Raw genomic sequence first — 21,111 nt, 5'->3', positions numbered from 1 at the left:
CTCGTGTGCTACATAATTTGATGGACTGATCACACAGCCGCCATGACTGCACTTGAAGCAAGCCCTGTGGTACGATGTTCCATCAACCGCTACCTATAGAAAGAAACAACATCCAACGTGAATTAGGATCTTTGATTGAAATCGGTTCATGTACCTATACATTTGTGCTCCATTTGGCACACACAAGAATCAGGTAGGAAAGGGGCAACCCCCAGCCAAGATGGTTAAGGATATCGACTTGTAATCACAAGGTCACGAGTTTGAATCCCAACCTTCTTGGTTTGAGCCGGTCAGCTAACTAGTTCACCTCGTGATCCTTTGCCGGCTAGAGTCACAAGGCGGGGCAGCACACCTTCAGGTAGTGGCTGCGAGTTTCCCTCGTCACCCCAAAAAAAGAGGAATACAGGATCCATTCTTTTTGTGATCTTAAACCAACTTTTCTTTTCTAGCTTAATAACATTTAGCAATATCTTACCTTTTCAATGGGGTAAACTGTTTTCTTGCAAGCAACGCATTTATCTTGAGTTCCCGCAAACAGGCTTGAAACTTTGCTGCTTGTGTCCCTGTCCGATAAGTAATAGCAGAAATTTGATCAAAACAACACAACAAATGGTGCAAAAACAAAAATATAGCTGTGCCTTAACCATCTAGAAACTAGATGTTAGTACCTGATCTGCAGCTCTTTCCCTCACCATTTTTGGAGCCCCTGCACAAGGTGGTGAAAGGGATAGAATAAGCTTTGAGGTACGAACAAGACTTAGTAATTATAGGTGAAACGGAACTCGATAATTGCTTTTACCTTCAAAACTCTTATCCAAGCTACCAGTCATTTTGAAAAGTTGATCAAAGTGTGGTTTGCAATATAAAACTCCTTCGAAGGAGTTGTAATTGCTGAGCTGCAAAGAATAAGACCAGGAAACAAATATCTATTAAAGCTTATTTGATCATATTTTCGATGGAGATCATTAAAAAATCCCATGATTGACTGACAGTGAGTTTGGACAGGTAATATCCAACTGAAAGGAGGAAAACGCTAACGATAGACACACCATGTGTGCGATTTCAGCAGGCACGAGTTGACAAATAGCATCACTAGCCTAGTAGGTGCAACATGAAGGGGAAGCAAGCGATTTTAATGCAAAGACACCAAAAACAATCAAGCAAGCCAATTAAATCTGACGAGTCCAAAGCTTAAAGGCAACAGAGAACAACAAAATCCACTGTTAATTCCCTTTAAAGCAAGAAGCTAGGCTCCATTTGGTATATGGGAAACATGCAGGAATCAAATCATAAATCCATTCAAATTTCTGATTTTTTACCTTCATTGGGTAAGTTGTGTTTCCTTAGGAAACCCTATTGAACTCCTATGAGAAAACAATCAAATGAAATGGAGCAAATTTGCTCCTTATTTGATCAAGGTTCTTCCATTTCTATTGACAAGACTAACTCTGGATTTCAACAGAAATAAAGAAGAAAAACATGTGTTTTTACCAAGAAATCGCTAATTAGTATCTTAAAATCATTAAAAAAAAAAAAAAAAAAAAAAAAAAAAAAAAAAAGGAGCGATTCAGCTTTAGAGCCCCACGGCATCTGGCAATACACAACTATACAGCTATGTTCCTCCTGAACTTTTTAGTTGATAGCTTGTATGGGGTTCTTGAGTATTTCATTCTACTTATTTTTAAAAAGTAACGAGTCATGGCTGGAATTTACATAAGAAACTTAACAGTTGAACTGGTACACACAACACTGCAAAAGAATATCACCAGAATCATTAAGTTAAGAAGAACTTAACTAATACTAAGTACCTGGCAAGAAGCTCAGATAATGCAGAAGTGGAAAGTGAAATGTCCTACAAAAGATGCCATCCACCAAATTTGGAAAATCAGAAATTGTCATAACAGCTTATATCCGAGTGCAAAGCTTTAACTCCATATTCAATACTACTTGATTGCATTGTATACAGTTCACTCTAAAAATGCAAAACTTGAACTACAATACTCTATAGTATCCTGTTAATAACATTGGTCTTGATCATTCTTTATTTGCACGGTTGTACCAAATGCTTTCAACACTGCAAAGTAAAAACTACCAATAGTCATTGCATAAACAATTTCCTCCTCTGAAAGTGTGGAAACGAGAGCGACCTCTCACAATAATATCTCTTTTATAAACTTTTGAAATGGCCTTCAGAGCAGAATGACAATCCTCACAAGTTTAAACAATTTCCTACTTTGTCTTATTACTAATTTTGGGCCTAAAAAAATAAAAAAATCACATGTAGCATGGAAATTCACCGGTTCCAATTCCTCGCCTCTGAGGTTACCACGCTGGAGGGCGGATTCTACCTGTTCAACAACAAAGCTATTCTTCCTGCAGTCTATACTCCATGTTTTCTGTTCTGTGTTTCTCTGAAATGTGTTAAACAAAACTAGTTGTACAGCCCTGCGAATATAATCAACTTTTCTTCCATTCTTTAGCACATGAGAAAGAGAGTTTAAGCCCCTCTGCACCATTATTTGGCACCCAAAGGCAATGAAGCACAAGGGGCAACAGATTGATGGAGGAGCACCCAAATATCCTCCTCCATCAATCTGTTGTCCCTTGTGCTTCACTGCCTTTGGGTGTGCAAATAATGGTGGAGAGAGAGCTTAGGCTCTCTCTCTCATATGCAAAGCACAAAGAAAGAATGGAAGAAAAGTTGATGATGTGTACAACTAGCTTTGTTTAACACATTTCAGAGAAACACAAACATAGAACAGAAAACATGGCGGATAGTTCGGAGGAAGAGTAGCTTTGTTCTTGAACACGTACAATCCGCCCTTCAGCGGTAGCCAGAGGCGAGGAATTGGAACCGGTGAATTTCCATGCGGCGGTGATCGGAAGCAATGATTTTTATTTTTTGTAATTTCAATTGTTCTAAAATTAAATTTTGAATTTTGTTTTTACGAATTGCTTATGTAGAGATATTAATAAGTTATACGGAGTAATAAATAGAGAGAGGTTGGCGTGATGAACCTGGTAGCAGAAGTGAACTCCCTCGCGGTGGTTCAAGTTCTCAACAATAACCTGGATTCGTCGCCGAAAGCCGACACGCTCGGAAACTGCGGATATCTCTTGGTAGAGTGACCTTTTTGTTAGTATCCTGCTAACAAAATGCAATAAATAGTTGAAGAATGATAACCTTCTAGGGTTTGAAGAAGAAAGGTAAAGGTGAGAACATTTGAAAAAGAAAATACATTACAGGCAATGGTTTACCTCTGTCTTTGTTTCCAATTCAGCAAGTTTAATGTAAATTTCAACCATTTGCTTCATCTATTCCAAGGAAAAAGTAGCCAATTCATGACAAACAGAAATATGAGAAAAAGTGAAAGTAACTCAAACAAACAAAATGCGAATGAGCCCTATACCTGCCTAAGGATTGCTCCATGGTAAGAAGATAACTCCTTCAAGAGATTCTCCGCTGCAACTTTTTTGTCGATATCAACCATAAAGGAATTTTTACTGCGCTGCTTATCTTTAATGCAGTCACCATTTGCCAAAGCTAGCAGCTAAAAGCATAAAAGGGACAAACTTTAGATAGAGGATGACTGAAGAAAAGATGGCTATAGGAAATTCAAAATTTACTTGGCGCAAACAGTATACCACTATACCAGATTCATTAACAAGAAATTTACTACTTGAACAATAAGCCTAAGTAAATACCCTGGATGAAAATGCATTCCCCCAACTTATGTACCTGGAATATTGTATGATATGGATGGTCAATAGCCAATTTCTTCACCAGAGAAACCAATGCAAACTACACAAATGTAAGGCATAATATCCAATTAGCCAGATTGGTTTCTCATAAAATGACCAAAACATAATTTACTCTAATTTGTATTGTCATGCAATGAGAAGAATGAAGATTCAGGTAGCTTATATTCATACCTGAAAGCTTTGTGGCCCATGACCATCTTTTGTATTACCCATCCTTGAAGCGATTTGGTAAACCAATGGTACAAACTTATACGACTGAACCTGAAAAAGCAATTGCTAATATTGATGATGAACCATGTTAAATGACAAGACAACTTATGAAATATAAAGCATACAGCTTTTGAGCAGGATGCCACAAAGAAGGTCACTAACAAAAGCTATTAATCAATTAATTAATCAATAAATGATTAAATAATAAATATGAAAGCATACCTCATTAGCTGTGCAAAGCATGCTATCAACAACAATTGATCTAGTTGATAAATTAAACCACAATGAAACAAGACGAAATACCTGGACAACACAAGCAAGTCAATATTCTAGCAATCCCCCATACAAACAAAGAACAGTGATGCCTGTAGCAAGTACCCTGAGAAATTTCTATCTCACAAAAGCAAGCAGCAATGTTTAAAATGTGTATAGTTAACCTCCTTCTCAAACTGAACAATAAAAATTAACTTATTTCACATAATATTTACTTTGCCATGCTATACACTACTCACAAGATTATCAATTTCACAATAAATGCACTCATACAAACATTTTTGTGTTGGATTACAAAGTGAATAATTTTTGCTTTGTGCGGATAGTATCAGTAAGATCCATTCTACTCTTTCCCCTTCACCATCTCCTACAGGACTACATTTTGTTGAAATTGAGAGATTCAAAGGTCTGGTAAGTGGTGAATAACAACCACCCACCAATTAGGCAGAAGAAAAATATATGAGAGCTCCTATATATATATATATATATATATATATATAGGAACATTGAGCTAAGCCACTCCTACTAAGAATAGGACTAAGGTTTCCTGTTTTCAACACTCCACCTTATGCTGGAACATCTAAAAGTTCCAAGCTTGAATTAAAACAAACACTCTACCTCACTTGAAACTACCAAAAAAAAAAAAAAATGGATGTGGCTAGAGGATAACGGTGTCCGATGGCTTTGGAAGACAACATTTATACACAACCCTCGGGAATGAAGATAAAAGCACCAAGGGTGGAGCTAAACACAAACAATCCCAAAATAACATCATTAACATGGCAACACAAACACTCTAGGACCAACACTAAAAAGGCTTTAAACAGTAGAGGTGAAACAGAGCAGAAGCGACAAAGGATACAGGAATATGACCCATAGTGATAGGGCACAGAGCAATGAAGTGAAGCCCATAACAATGAAAAGAACAATGAATGACCTTGGCAAATAAAATATAACAGTGTCAAAATTGAACACCCTTATGAAAGAAACTCTAAAGTATGATTTATGAAGTTTTCCCAACTTACTGGAAATCAAAATTTTTAAGGAACCAAACATCAGAATCTCTAAAGTACTTACCACTCTGACATCATATTTATCTCCAATGACTAGACATTGTTTATATTCATCCAGTGCTGTGTTTAGAAAGTTATCCCTGTCTTCATGTGTAGACAAGGAAATATTTTCAGTTATAAAATTATGCCTAACTGAGTATATTTTCATTAGGCTTTTGGCATTTTAATCAATTTTTTTTATTTACATACCTTAATTTTAAACCAAACAAGGAATCCAACATTCCCTAAGGTAATATAATATTCCAACCAAATGCCCTATATCTGGCTAGCTACATAAGCAAAGGTACATAACAAAGAACAAAAACAAAATTCAAAATTTAATTTTAAAACAATTGAAATTAAAAAATAAAAAAAAATCACCGCCGCCTCTGACGCCGCAGCATGGAAATTCACCGGTTCCAAATCCTCGCCTCTGACGCTACCGCTGCTGGAGAGCGGATTCTACGTGTTCAACAACAAAGCAATTCTTCCTTCGATCTATCCTCCGTACAATCCGCCATCGAGCGGTAGCGTCAGAGCCAAGGAATTGGAACCGGTGAATTTCCATGCGGCGGCGGTGATCGGAACCAGTCAATTGTTTTAAAATTAAAATATTAATAAGTTATACGGAGTAATAAATAGAGAGAGGTGGGCGTGACGAACCTGGTAGCAGAAGTGGACTCTCTCGCGGTGGATTCGTCGCCGGTAGCCGGATCACTCATTCTTTCGTTTCCCACGTTTAGGGTGCTGATTTCCTCGCCAACCTTGGGCAAAACTCGTCGTCTCTTTCAACCTCCGGAAGGACTCCTTCATCTTCTGTTCGACGCTTGCGAAATTGCTACACGAATTCAAGGATTAGTTAAATCCCCTAGGCCTTTACCAAAAAAAAGAGAGGTGATGGTATATCTATTCTATCTATAGCTATATATATAATTAGAGCAAATACAAATTTTGATCCCACCAGTATACACAAAATGACAGTTTTGGTCTATATGTTTAATTCCTACCAATTTCTATCCACGATTATTGTTTAGTACCAATTTTCATCCATGACCATTGTTTTAGTGTCAAAATTCATCACGCCGGTCACCCCTTCGTTTAAGACATGTCGAAATATGAAATTATTGGTATTTTCATCACTTTTCAAATTAAGATCCCAATTTGAACATGAATAAATTGATTTAAGCCCTAAAATCGATCTCAATTCGCAGTTCTCCTCTTCAAATTAAGGTAGGATGAGGATGATAACTCTGAATTAGGATCGACCTTAGGGCTTAACACCCTTTATTCCTACTCAAATTGTGATCTTAAGTTGAAAATAACAAAAATACCCTAAAAATTTTAGATTTTGACATGCCTTAAATGGAGGGGTAACCGTTGAGCAAATTACTGAGCAACTAATAATAATAATAATAATAATAATAATAATAATAATAATAATAATAATAATAATAATAATAATAATTCAAACAAAACGATATACAAAATAAAATTAAAATTAAAAAATTAAGAAGAAGACAAAAGGTAGCCACGAGTTTCCCTTTTTAAATAGGGATGGCAATTTCAATCCGCCCCGTGGATATCCACCCCGCATGGATCGGATTTTTTTGGGTGGTAGAGAGTGGTGGATCGGGAGTGGGTCTTAAAAAAGTAAACCCGCGGTGGGTCGGGTTGGATTCGGGTTTTATGTACAAAATTCGCCTAGAACCTCACCCGACCCACCATGTAGTTATTTATAAAAGTTTTTATAATTTCAAGTAAATTTTTACTATTTTTATATTTAAACTACTAAGTTTATTTTTAAAAATTAACAATTTAATTTTATATTTAAATATTTCTATTATTTTATGTTTTATATAATTAATTAATTTTATTATTTTATTATGTGTTGGTAATTTAAATATTATTTTTTTGAAAAAAAATAACAAGATTATAAGTGGTGGGTACCCGTAGTGGGCACCCGCACCCGATAGGGGTGGAGGCGGGTTTTGAAAAAGTCCACCCGATGAGGGTTGGGGGTAGGGGTGGGTGGAGAAAATATAAGGTGGGTCGAGCGATGGATGTTACCCTCCCCGACCCACACCCAATCCATTGTCATCCTTATTTTAAAATGATATTGGATCATTTTGATCCCACATTGAAAATGTTTGGAAAATGAGCTCATGAGGAGCAATGCTCCTTTTACAAACATAATTGTCTGTCCATCAATGTGGGCAAGTATTGAGAAGTTCAAAGACTCTTTTTATTGTTGAGTACTATTGACCCGTCAAATTATGCTGTGGAATCGTGTCCACCAAGTAAGGTATACACGGTTCTAAAATTGTTCATAATTATAAATAAATAAATATATATATATATATATATATATATATATATATATCAAAAGAGTATTATTCACAAAAGGATTTTATCAAAAGTATCAAACAATTAAAATTTTGAAGTATTCAATTATTTTCATTTTCCTACTCATTTTTTGGAAAATGAACCAAACGCACAAACACAGTTTTTTGTTGCGTAGCCAAACACCGGAAAGGAAAATATTTTCTAGAAAATGACTCATTTTCAATATAGCAAAAAAATATAGATTGACAATTTTAAAATTTCAAAATACAAAATGAAATGAAATTGAAATGAATCCAGAAAATAGAAACTGAAATTAAAGTAGTTTTTAGTTGACAGTTTAAAATTATCTACACCAGTAGATATTTCTTGGTTTTTTATAAGTCCCGTGATGAAGTGAATAAGAGAGAAAGTGGTGAGAGAATGAACTTTTATCTTCTACAAATGAAGAGTTTTTTCTGTTTTCAAGAAAAGAGAAATAAATGGAGAATAAGATCGAGCTCTTGTGCGCATTTTGCGCATAGCAAACGCGCAGCCTTACATGCGCCAGTCGTCGCGTTCACAAAAAAAAAATAAAAAAAATAACAAATTCACAATTTGCGACGAAAAAATTTCATCGCGAAAACACAAAATTTCGTTGCAAATCGCATTTTGCGACGAAATTTTTCATTTTTACAACGAAATCTATTCGGTAGTCTCAAGGCTTGTCGTATTTCATTTCGTGACGGAAATAATCCGTTGCGAGCGATGGCGACGAGATTTCATTTTGTCACCATTTTCGATGCAAAATTACGACAGAACACGTTATGTTGCAAAAATCGTCACGAATTGACAACGGATTACGTTCCGTCGCGATTCGTGATTTTTCTTGTAATGGGTTTTACTTTTTTTTTTTTTTTTTTTTTTTAATGTGTCAGATTTCAGTACCTTTTTTTTTCTCTCTTTTTCTCTTTTTTTTTTCCTTTCACATTCTCTCTCCTAATCACACTTACAAAAACTCCTCAAAAATCACCAAACAAAAAAAAAAAAAAAAAAAAAAAAAAAAAAAAAAAACTCCACTATTATGGATGCTGAAGAAGGAGCGTTATGTCATGGAACCGTCGTGTTCACCATTCATGGTTAACACGGTTCCAACGGTGTTAGTACACCGTTATCTTTTTTTTTTTCTTAATTAATTGTGTGACTTTTCTTCTTCATTTTCACATTTTGCGGTTTCACTTTAATTTGAGGTGAACAATGATTTCGGACATTCATAAATTATGAATTCATGCCTGCACATTCACTTTGAAACCATGCCTACACATTCCCGTCCGAAATCACGGACATTCATAAATTATGAATCCATGCCTACACATTCACTTTGGAACCATGCCTACACATTCACTTTGGAACCATGAGATTATGAATTTTCAGTTATGAGATTATGAATTTTCTGTTATGAGATTATGAATTTTCTGTTATGCGATTATGAATTTTCTGTTATAGAAAATTCATAATTTGATCAACGCGCGCCGTTAACTCCACATCCGCGAATTATTTTTTTTTTTTGCCTAAAAACGACGTCGTTTGGCATTGTGTTCACCATTCACGGTGAACACGTTTCCAGGGCATAATTTGCCGCTGAAGAAGGCAATTTATATCCTACACCACGGTGCGCGTTGCACTGTGCGTCCAGATGCAAAACGACGTCGTTTTAATTTTTTTTTTTTTAAATATTTCCCGCCCAGTGAATGGCAGTAATTTTTTCTTTAAAAAAAAACTCGCTGTTCAAAAATGTACATAATGTTATACTAGAATACACATAATTGTATACATGAATGTACATAACTATATAACCAAATATACATACTCTTTTTAAAAGATAATACACATAATCTAACATAATACATAATAAATATAAACTTTTAACATAATATACATCAACTCTTAACATAATACACACAAATTTTCTGATTCGGATGTACATAATTGTAGAAAAAGAATGTACATAATTGTATAAAAAATGTACATAACTGTATGAACAAATACACATAATTGTATGAACGAATACACATAATTGTATGAACGAATACATAATCCTAGCAACTTCCTACCGCGCCTCCCAAAACGACGTCGTTTTGGGAGGCGCGCGGCGCACAGTGTTATGTGCGCCGTGGTGTAGGATATAACGATTGAAAGCGGCAATTTATATCCTACACCATGGCGCGCGTTGCATTGTGCGCCCAGATGCAAAATGACGTCATTTTAATTTTTATTTTCATTTTTGAAATTTCCTGCCCCCGTGTTTGGCAGTTAATATTTCTTTAAAAAAACTCATGTTCAAAAATGTACATAATATTATACATGAATGTACATAATTGTATACATGAATGTACATAATTTTATAACAAAATATACATACTGTTTTTTAAAAGATAATACACATAATCTAATATAATACATAATAAACATAAACTTTTAACATAATACACATCAACTCTTAACATAATACACAAAAATTTCATGATCCGGATGTACATAATTGTATAAAAAGAATGTACATAATTGTATAAAAAATGTACATAATTGTATGAACAAATATACATAATTATATGAACAAATATACATAATCACAGCAACTTTCTACCGCGCATCCCAAAACGACGTCGTTTTGGGAGGCTCGCGGCGCACAGTGCTACGCGCGTCGTGGTGTAAGGTATAACGATTGGACAAAAGCAACGCGACTCATGGTTAATGGGCAAGGAAGCCCAACCGGAGGTAATGCATGCAATAGGGGCAATTTATATCCTACACCACGGCGCGCGTTGCACTATGCGCCCAGATACAAAACGACGTCGTTTTAATTTTTTTTTTTTTTTTTTTGAAATTTCTCGCCCCAATGAATGGCAATAGTTTTTTCTTTAAAAAAAAAAATTCGCTGTTCAAGAATGTACATAATGTTATACTAGAATACACATAATGTTATACATGAATGTACATAATTATATAACAAAATATACATACTCTTTTTAAAAGATAATACACATAATCTAACATAATACATAATAAACATAAACTTTTAACATAATACACATCAACTCTTAACATAATACACACAAATTTTCTGATTCAGATGTACATAATTGTATAAAAAAATACACATAACTGTATGAACCAATACACATAACGTTGTGAACAAATACACATAACGTTGTGAACAAATACACATAATCTCAGCAACTTCCTACCGCGCCTCCCAACACTACCCCAAAACGACGTCGTTTTGGGAGGCGCGCGGCGCACAGTGCTATGTGCGCCGTGGTGTAGGATATAACGATTGTGCAATAGGTATGGAATGAATGATCTTTGGGCCAAAACATGTTACAACCAAACACTTAGTAGACCACAAATTATGCTGAGGAAACGTGTTACCATGCGCATGGTGAATACAGGGGTAAATTCATAATTTTTATACTTAGATTCATTTTTATTTTATTTTTTTTGAAAATGTAGATTCATAATTTTGTTTTTCATTTGTTGTTACGGATATTATAAATCTACAGTACATAAATTATGAATCTACAGTACAGAAATTATGAATCTACAATATAGAAATTATGGATCTACATCTTAGAAATTATGGATCTATCTCGTTAACAACAAGTGAAAAATAAAATTATGAATCTATGTTTTCAAAAAAAATATATATATATATTATGAATCTACAGTATAGAAATTATGGATCTACCGAACACATTTCCACAGCATAACTATCCCTTAGTAGACCTATATCAGAGTTCCCTAAATGAGAAATCAAAGAGAAACAAGTGTCTTCAAATATGGTAGAGGCTGAAATAGTTATCACGTAGAGGTAAACAATGATATGATAATGCAAAACCTCTTACAATTGAAGATTTCTACCTAGATGGCCACAAATGGAATTTATGGCATATTTCTTATATTGATTTTTGTTAGATTCCTTTTTGTATTAAGTACTTGCCAACTACCATGTAGTTCGATAACATCCTAGTTATCATTTTAAATAAATGGTTTCATGTCCCATTCATCTAAAAGACCGCTTTGGAAATGAATTTTCGACATTGCCAAATCACAACTTACTTGGCATTATTAGAGATATAAAGATAAATGGTTTCCATATTAAAACCCAACATGATGATTGTAATGACTATCTTTGCATTGTCCCTACTAATTAAGGATGAAATTAAAACCATTCATGAAATGTTCAAAGCAATATATAGTTTTTGGATTATGGCCTTGTTTGGCAATCAGCGGTTAGCGATTAGCGGTAGCGGGTTGTGTTAGCGGTTAGCAAATAGCGGATTGTGTTAGCGGGATTGACTAGCGAATTGTGTTAGTGGTTTGTAAAAACGTGTTTGATAAAATTAGTTGTTTAGATTAGCGGTTAACATGTAAAATGACCTAAAGGTTATACATAATAATAATAATAATAATAATAATAATAATAATAATAATAATAATAATAATAAATAAATAAATAAATAAATAAATAAATAATAATAATAATAATAATAATACTAATTATAATACAAAACAAATTTATATATATATATACAAATGTAAAAAAAAAAAAAAAAAAAAAATTAGAGTTACAGATGTGGGATCATTTGATCCCACATCGGTAACTTAGATAGAGGAGCTCAGAGCTCCTCCATATAAGAGAAGTATGACTTCTCTTTTTCGAAGGTTAAAGAGCGCAAAGGCTCCTGTAATTAAGCAGCCTTAATTACTCTATTTATAGTTACTATTTTTTTTTGTAATAATATAGTGGCGTTTTGGGAAAAGATCTTTCTTTCCCCAAAACGCTATTGTAAAACGCTATTGTAAAACGCTGTTACTAACAGCGTGTTGGCACTTGGCAATTTGGAGCAAATCTGTTGCTCCAAACCGCTATTTACCAAATAATATTTTCAGCGTTTTGATTGAAGTCAAAACGCTAAAAATGACGGATTCGTCAAAATTTGGCGGATTCACCATTAACCAAAGAAGCCCTATATTTGTCCATTAAAGCTCTGCGCTTTTGATGCTTATATTGCTATGTTTTGGAAATTAATAAACCCACTAAATTGGGCTTTGTCTTGCAAAGCTGGGATTTGATAAAACGATGAAAAGATGGGTTGGCTAATCTTGTAAGGAGGAATAACAAAAGCTATCTTGTAAAGCTAAAGAATTTCCCAAAGAACCATTTGTGGAGCTAAGGCATGCATTTCCTGAAGAAACATCAGGAGACCTAAAACGATGAAAAGCTGCTATTATATGCATGCAGAACAAATATAGTTTTGATGAGAGTATTTTTGTGGTGAGATTTGTGTGAGAGTATCCTCACACCGGATATCATGCATTCTCAAAGGATTGGTTATAGGAGTTAAGTTTATGTCTGTCAAACACAATGTGCACAATTTTCTCATTAAAATCTAGTCCAAACAAAGATTGGTTATGACAAATAACAAAACAAATAGCAAATGAAATGACTAACAATAATAGGGAAGATGGAGGAGATAATAGGAACTTTGATTAAGTCTATGAAGTGTAACCAAACCGCGATCAAGAGTGAGATTCAATTGACTAGCTTGATGATAGATGACATTTAATCGCGAGGAAACATTTCTTAAGGTCATTCATGTAACACTTGGTATTTTCTGGTATGATTTTAGCTATCCTTGGTATGATTTAGCTCGTGATTTGAGCTTCGTGGACGAAGCATTCTTTAAGGGATAGATTGTGATACTCGGTTTTTTTGCTATTATTATTTTGATAGTAATACCTTCAAAATTATTTTATTATATGATCCAAATTTGTACTAGTCTCTTATCAAATTAATTATATTATGTAGAAAATATTTTACAAATATTATTTTAGAGATATTATAGTTTCCTAATCCAAGTTATCTTAAGAAAATTATATTGAGCCAGTATTTTCCTTATCCTAATATAACATGTGCATGGGTATGTTTCCCCTAATCATAATGTATATTATTATATAGATATTTTCCTAATCCTAGTAATCCTAAAATATATATTCCTAATCTATCTATCCACATCTACATTTTCTACAATTATAATAAGAGCCAATAATGTTAAGGCCTTAACTGGAACAAAAAAAAATGTTGATAGTATTGTTTCTTAAAATAAATGGTTCATATTATTTTGATTTTAGTATTTTTTTAATGATTTTTCTTATTTATCCTCTATTATATTATTTTCTTCCCTTAAATAACCTAAATTCCATTAGTATAAACTTTAGTAACAGAATATTCCGTTAACTATTTATTATTTTTAACTTACTCATTAATTTCTATAAGAAAGGTCTTAGGTTCGAACCTCATCTCAATTAAAGTTGGCATAATTGTTAAACATATATTGATATACTACGAATATGTTAAAATATATTTTAAAAAATATATAATATATAATTTAACATAAACTTTGTTCAATTAATTAGTCCGGCTAAATACATAACATTCAAAGTTAAGCATCAAAGATTATAAATCAAGAACTTTAAAAATCATTTGATTTTTATACATTTTAAAAAAAACAAGAGTAAAAGACATTTTTGGTCCTAGACTTATAGTGACTTGGACAATTTTAGTCATTTATAAAAAAAATTTGCCATTTTATGGACAGAGTTATTGTGGCGAGGACATTTTTGGTCCTCCATCTATATTTCGAGGACATTTTTGGTCCTCCATCTATATTTCTGTTAGATAACCGTATGAGAGAGGGGCAATTACGTCAATTTAGGCTATCTCCTTCTATCTATTATATCAATGTGTGTTTGGCGGCTTCGATTCTCCTTCTATCTATTTGATTAGTAACCTGTTTGGCGACTTCGATTCTCCGGCAATTTCTTCGTACAACTGCAACTTGGACTCTCCGACTCCTTCGAATTATGACCGAGAAGAAAACAAAACACACATAGATATAATAGATAGAAGGAGATAGCCTAAATTGACGTAATTACCCCTCTCTCAGACGGTTATCTAACAGAAATATAGACAGAGGACCAAAAATGTCCTCGCCACAATAACTCTGTCCATAAAATGGCAAAATTTTTTTTTATAAAGGACTAAAATTGTCCAAGCCACTATAAATTTAGGACTAAAAATGTCTTTTACTCAAAAAACAAAATTAGGTTAATTTTTTGTTTTCATTTAATTAATTTTTTTTATTATTTAGATTTGAATAAAACTTAATATTTCAATTATACTTTTGCATTATTGGTATGGTTTAGGTCGTTATGGTATTAATATTTTTTGTATGTATTTTTATAATGGTACAATTGTACATTACTTTACAAATATTATACTATTATTTTTTTATCGGACAAAATTGTTCTTACATCATTGTCAGGCATGCGCGACCTAACTACAAAGTTGTTGATCACAAATACAATTACACCTGGACTCTAAAACGGTAGGACCATTTTCTAACGAATTCACTATGTTGACAACCCACTGGCTCCAATTGAACAAGCTTACACATCAGAATTTTATCAATGCATGAAAAATTCTAAAGAAATTTGTAAGTTAATTTTTACTATATCATTATAACAATATCTATTGTAACTATATATTTTGAATTAATTATTATCATCCTCTATTGACAGGAATTGTAACAATTGGCATTAACAAACTCTCAAAAATATTTGTCTCAACAACGAATGTAAATTAAAAAAAAATCAATGATTTCATTATTGTTGATGAAAAGTATGTACGCCACTTTATTACTCTTATTAAATTAAATAAAGTAGCAGCTACAACAAAAAATAATACACATGTATTTAATTAATTTAGAATTAGATGTCTATAATGCCTTTACTTAAAAAAAAATTATTTATTATAAAAAAAAATTAAAAAGAGATATAATTTCATTAGTTATATTATCTTTATTTTCTACAATTCAAAGATTCATTACTTTCAAATTTATTAATTTATTATATTCACTACATCCATTGTCTTCTTTTTTACATTATCTTGTAATTAAATATCAAAATTATAATATAAAATATGTTATATATATTTATTTACCAAATATTATATACAAATATAATAAATATTAATATTTTGTTCAATACTTTCACATGATAACCTACGACACACATCTCACAATGCATGAAACATGTAGGGGGAAACTACCACTACCAAATATCAATAGGTTCTTGTAAGATAAAAAGTTCATAGTGCAACTAAGATCACAGTCATATACACAGCAAGACAAATCTAAAGCTTCCTACGCTATAATCTCATTGCACGATGTATATGCTGTGCAAATTATGCTGGTGGACACGGTTCCAAAACTGTTTATATTTATGAATATATAGTTCAAAAATTATGAATATATAGTTCTAAAATTATGAAAACGGAATTGTGAACATGTGCTTGTAAGATAAAGAGTTAATAGTACAACTAAGATCTCATCATATACACAACATGGCAAATCTAAAGCTTCCTACACCATAATCTCATTGTACGATATATCCATCTATGCTACCACTAGTAACCCAATTGCACATGATACACTACTAATAAAAAATAAAAATAAAATAAAAGGACATGTACTGAAGATAAAGACAATGACAATGCTACCCAAAAGAGAATTAAGAAGAATTAGAGAAATTTAAACAAAAAATAGTACTTATTTAGACTATCGTTTTTAGACTAAATATTTAGACTAGTGTTATTACAAAGTTGCAAACATTTATTTTAGTGACAATAAAATCAATTCTCTCATATATTATCTTACATTTATGTACTTTAAATTACTGATTTAAATAAACAAATTTAATATTTATTTACCTATGCATGAACATCTCCGATATAATATTGCATTGATATACTTTGAAATACTTATTTAAAAATAATCATTGAATATTATTTCATTTGCGCAAAGCGCGTAAAAGAACTAGTTTCATATATGTATATATATATATATATATATATATATATATATATATATATATACACACACACACACCTACACCGGCCTATATATTTAGTATCCTAAATCATATACATGTTACATGTACGTATATATGCCATGTTTGGTAAATGGTTGTTAGTTGATGATAGTTATTTGGTATAATTATTTTTCTCAAAGAGCTAATTGAAAAAGTTGCTTTTTGAATTTTAGCATTTTAAAGTTACAAAAAGCTAATTAACTAAACACTTATATTAATTTTTTAATCAAACCAAACAATTAATAATGGTCAAACAAGTCAAAATTGATTGATGTCTAACTATTTTACCAAATAGGCCATAGTTTTTAGTAAAAAATAACTTTATTACTCTAATTTAACTTCTTAGATGGTATGAATTTAACTTTTTTTTTTTGTTTTACAAATTACTTAATTAAGCACTGATTAACATTATTATCAGTTTAAAGGAACCAACCATCAGTCCTGTTGAGCAATATAAAGGTTTATAATTTGTTTAAGATTTCTGATCACTATCAACGCTAAGACTTGTGTTGTAAGAGTCGCCTTTATATAATTATAAAGGTTTATAATTTGTTTAATTTGTCTTTTTACGTTATCCTAAAACTTGTGTTGTAAGAGTCGCCTTTACATGACACTTGTATTTTCTTGTTGCCTGAGTTACCTTTGCATACCGACTATCTGAGTAATTTAAGTTTATAGTAACGTTTTCTTAAAAGTCGTGCTTTGTGAGTCATCATTACATGACAACCGTATTCTGTGTTGTCTGAGTTGTCTTTTAACGTTATTTTAAAACTTGTGTTGTGTGAGTCGCCTTTTACGTGACAATCGTATATTTGTGTTGCCTGAATTGCCTTTGCATACCGATTGTCTTCACTTCGTGCCAGGGTTGAATATTTAATGCTCAAAAGCTGACCTTCTTCCCTTTTAACCTCAACTGCAATAATTTTTCATAGTCAATGGTTACTTCAATATATATTAAGTCTAATAAGTGCATTTAAGCTAACTGTCAAAATATAAACTGAAGTGAAATCCTAATTAACATAGACGTGGAATATATATACAGCCAAAGTAGGCTTGGTTCTTAACTTTACCAATTCTAAACATCAATGTTGCAAAAAACGCTAGGCGCCAAGGGGGCGCCTAGCGCCGATTAATCGGCACCTAGGCGCCAATTTTTTATTTTTTATTTTTTATTTTTTTATTTTTTATTTTATTTTTTTTAATTAAAAAAAATTTAAAATTTAAAATTTTAAAATTTAGTACTAAAATATAAGGTTTCCATAATTATTTCTTAGAAACTATTTACAAAAGTGGTTGTAAAATTGTTCAAAAGATTGTTTAAACCATCTAAATACATAAAAAAACTAAATTTTAAGAGCTAAAGAAGTATTTTTTTGAGAAATTAGTGGACCAAATCGGACAACCGAGTCAAAAGTTATGCCTTCCGAAAGTTTTCCGACATTTTCAAAAAAAAAAAAAAAAAAAAAAAAAAAAAAAAAAATTCGCCGAACCGGCCGGCCGCGGAGGAGGCCGCCGAGGCCATTCCTCGCGGCGGCCTCCTATCGCCTAGCGCCTAGGCGCGATTTTTGCAACCTTGCTAAACATATATATAAGAGTTAAACTTCATAAAACCCAAATAAAATGACTAAAAATTAAACAAAGACAGTCAAATTTCATAATCTATAAAAAAATAAAACAATTTATAATAATATATTATTATAATATAATGCCATCTTAGCCAACATCTTAGTTAAGATGGAGGTGGGTCGTTCTAGTCGTTCGTTTTATCTGGTTTGATGCATATACCCCAGAGGATATTGTTTCGGTGATTATTTAATATATGTCCTATTTTTCCCTTCAAAAAAGAAAAAAAAATATATATTTTCCCAACTTCATGTGTGGGAACACTTTGAAATCAATAATGCATCATTACCCATTATCTGTTTTAAGTGTATAAATAAATATATAAAGTTCATCTTCTTATATAGGAGAATATAAATTCACTTTGACGCAATCCAAATTGGTAATGAAACTCAATCAGAATAATACTTCAAAATGACTGTACTACTTATATATCAATGTTCTAGCACTATATTTTCTTTTATAGGATGCATGCATCTCTCGTGTATGTTAAAATGTTGACACTATCTATATATCTAAGCGGTTGTTAGGTATAAAGTGTAAATAGATTTTAATGATACAAAAATGTAAAATAAGATTAGCATTTAGACTCCATTTTTTTTTTTTCATTTTGTAGGCCTAAATAATATGTTTTTATCACTGAAATATTCGTTGTGTGTTAAGCTACAAGAGTGTTCAACACAATAGAAGTTTGCTACAAACATCACGATAAGGTCATCAACAAGAAGGATTAATAGCAGCAAAAGTTTGCCCTAGCAACAAGGTTTTACCAATAGCAAGAGTTTGAATGATGACAAGAAAAAGATCTTATGTCACCAACAACAAGACTTTGGAACAATTTTTGCGTACAAAATTACAGAGATTTGTTTGCAGAGATGATCTGTCCACTTATTGCGAAATAGAAAATGAAATTAAAGTAGTTTTGAGTTGACAATCTAAGCAAAAAGGAGTGGGCTCCAATTTTAAAGTTTTTTTCAAATTGCTTGTGATATGTGAGTCACCTTTATGTGACAATCTTATTTCGAGCTTCTGAGTTGTCTTATAATGTTAACTTGAAACTTGTGCTATGTATGAGTTATCTTTCTTAACAACTGTATTTTTGTGCTTCTTGAGTTGTCTTTGAGTACTGGCTGCCTTTGCTCTGTGCCATGCATGGTTGAATATTCCATGCTCAAAATTAAACCTGACCATGTTCCCTCTTAAGCTCATCCGCAATAAGTTTTCATAGTCATGATTATGCTAATAATTTTATTTCAAAATGTTAATTTTTTTAAAGACAAAATGTTAAATTTTAATATGTAAACAAACTAATTTAAATTTTATGAATATGTCCTTTTTAGTCTTTTTACATTTATCAACTTATCAAAAAGCTAATTTTACCAAACACCTTCAATCATAACAGCTAGCTTAACAGCTCTTCAATTTTCAGCTCCGAGCTTATAGCTTTTCAGCTTTCAGCTCTTTTTCAGCTTTCAGCTCCTAGCTTATAGCTTTTCAGCTAAGTTTGCCAAACAGAGCCTAAGTCTATTAAGTGCATTTAAGCTAACAATTATCCAAATATAAACTAATTCTAATTAACATAGGCTTGGAATACCGTCAAAATAAGTTTCATTCTTAACTTTACCAATTCTAAATATATAAGAGTTAAACTTTGTCAAACTCAAATAAAATGACTAAATTAAACAAAGTCATACATTATTCAATTAAATTTCATACTATATAATTTCATGACTAAGAAAAGAAAATAATTTATAATATTATACTACTAATGCCATACTATATCAGTTCATCACATGCTAGTCGTCTTTTCCTTGATTCCTATGCTTCTTGTGCATGCATGCAACATCTTTTTTATTCTTGTCGCATATTCCGGTAATGTTGTCTTTATCTTGATTTTTGTGCTACGTGAGTCATCTTTATGTGTGTTATTGTGACATGTGGGCCATTTTTCTTTGCCAACTATCTCTTTTGAGCTTTTGACTCTCTACTCCGAATATTTAAAATATTATTAGTTTGTCTCTCAGGGACTCTAATGACCCGTTCCTAATTTCTTGGTGGTCTGGTAACCAGTGGTGGAAGCCCTAGGTCGTAGCTTGCATTGCTTATGCGTGGAATCTATTGCCCTTTTTCTCCGGGGATTTATGGGAGAAACGAAATAATTCTAAAAATTTTAATTCTATATTATTTTTTATGTGATATATTGATATACGTTTGTGATATTCTTAAAACCCTAATTTTATATCATCTATGAAATTTCTAATCAAAATGTCCAAGTATCAATAATCCAATCAAAATTTTCAAGTTGCTTATTGGAATAGTCTTTACCTTGGGTTCCTTCCCTTCACCTACCCATAGTCAACACTAATGAGATCATAAATAAATACACCGATGAGATTAAGTATACACCATAAAAAAAATACAATTAGGATAAAACTTATAAATAAACAGAATGATTGTAATATGATCCATTGGTTTAAACTTGTGCTCACATGTTTCCTCATAGCAAAATTTCACAAAACACAATCTCTAGAACCAATAAAAAGCATCTTGAAGTTAAATATCAAATCTTGCAAAACGAATTCACTTTAGAGCAAAAAATTACATTTTAATTTGGCAAAAAACTGCCGATTAGAGTAGTGAGCAAAAAAAAATATAGCAAAATTATTGACAAAATCCCTGGACTATATTAATATAAGGAATAAGGTTCAAATTGGTCACTGAACGTAACCTGAAAATGCAATTAGGCCACTGAACGAAAAAAAAAGTGCAATTAGGCCACTGAACACTCCAAAAATGTGCAATTTCACCTGATAGCAGGTTACCCTCAATTTTAGCAGGTTATCTGCTTACGTGGCAGCTGAGTTGGCATTTTTAATAAATT

General features: G+C 32.3%; 1 protein-coding gene across 1 annotated transcript in view; it reads right to left on the bottom strand.

The window, feature by feature from the left end:
* Positions 1-1,548: 1,548 nt before the first annotated feature.
* LOC109191093 (serine/threonine-protein kinase ATM-like) overlaps positions 1,549-21,111 on the bottom strand; it is a 22,669-nt gene continuing 3,106 nt past the window's right edge. The window contains exons 2-9 of the mRNA XM_019341664.1: positions 5,323-5,402; positions 4,195-4,275; positions 3,934-4,023; positions 3,740-3,802; positions 3,411-3,551; positions 3,259-3,315; positions 3,019-3,145; positions 1,549-2,074 (exon numbers count right to left, since the gene is read on the bottom strand). Of these exons, the coding sequence (XP_019197209.1) occupies positions 3,059-3,145; positions 3,259-3,315; positions 3,411-3,551; positions 3,740-3,802; positions 3,934-4,023; positions 4,195-4,275; positions 5,323-5,402 (599 nt within the window). The 3' untranslated portion in view covers positions 1,549-2,074; positions 3,019-3,058. The remainder of the gene's footprint in view (positions 2,075-3,018; positions 3,146-3,258; positions 3,316-3,410; positions 3,552-3,739; positions 3,803-3,933; positions 4,024-4,194; positions 4,276-5,322; positions 5,403-21,111) is intronic.

This window comes from Ipomoea nil, unplaced genomic scaffold (assembly GCF_001879475.1).
Source record: "Ipomoea nil cultivar Tokyo-kokei standard unplaced genomic scaffold, Asagao_1.1 scaffold1617, whole genome shotgun sequence".
NCBI classification, from domain to species: Eukaryota; Viridiplantae; Streptophyta; class Magnoliopsida; order Solanales; family Convolvulaceae; genus Ipomoea; species Ipomoea nil.
Note: the sequence above shows the minus strand (reverse complement) of the source record. Positions and strands in the feature narration are given on the sequence as shown.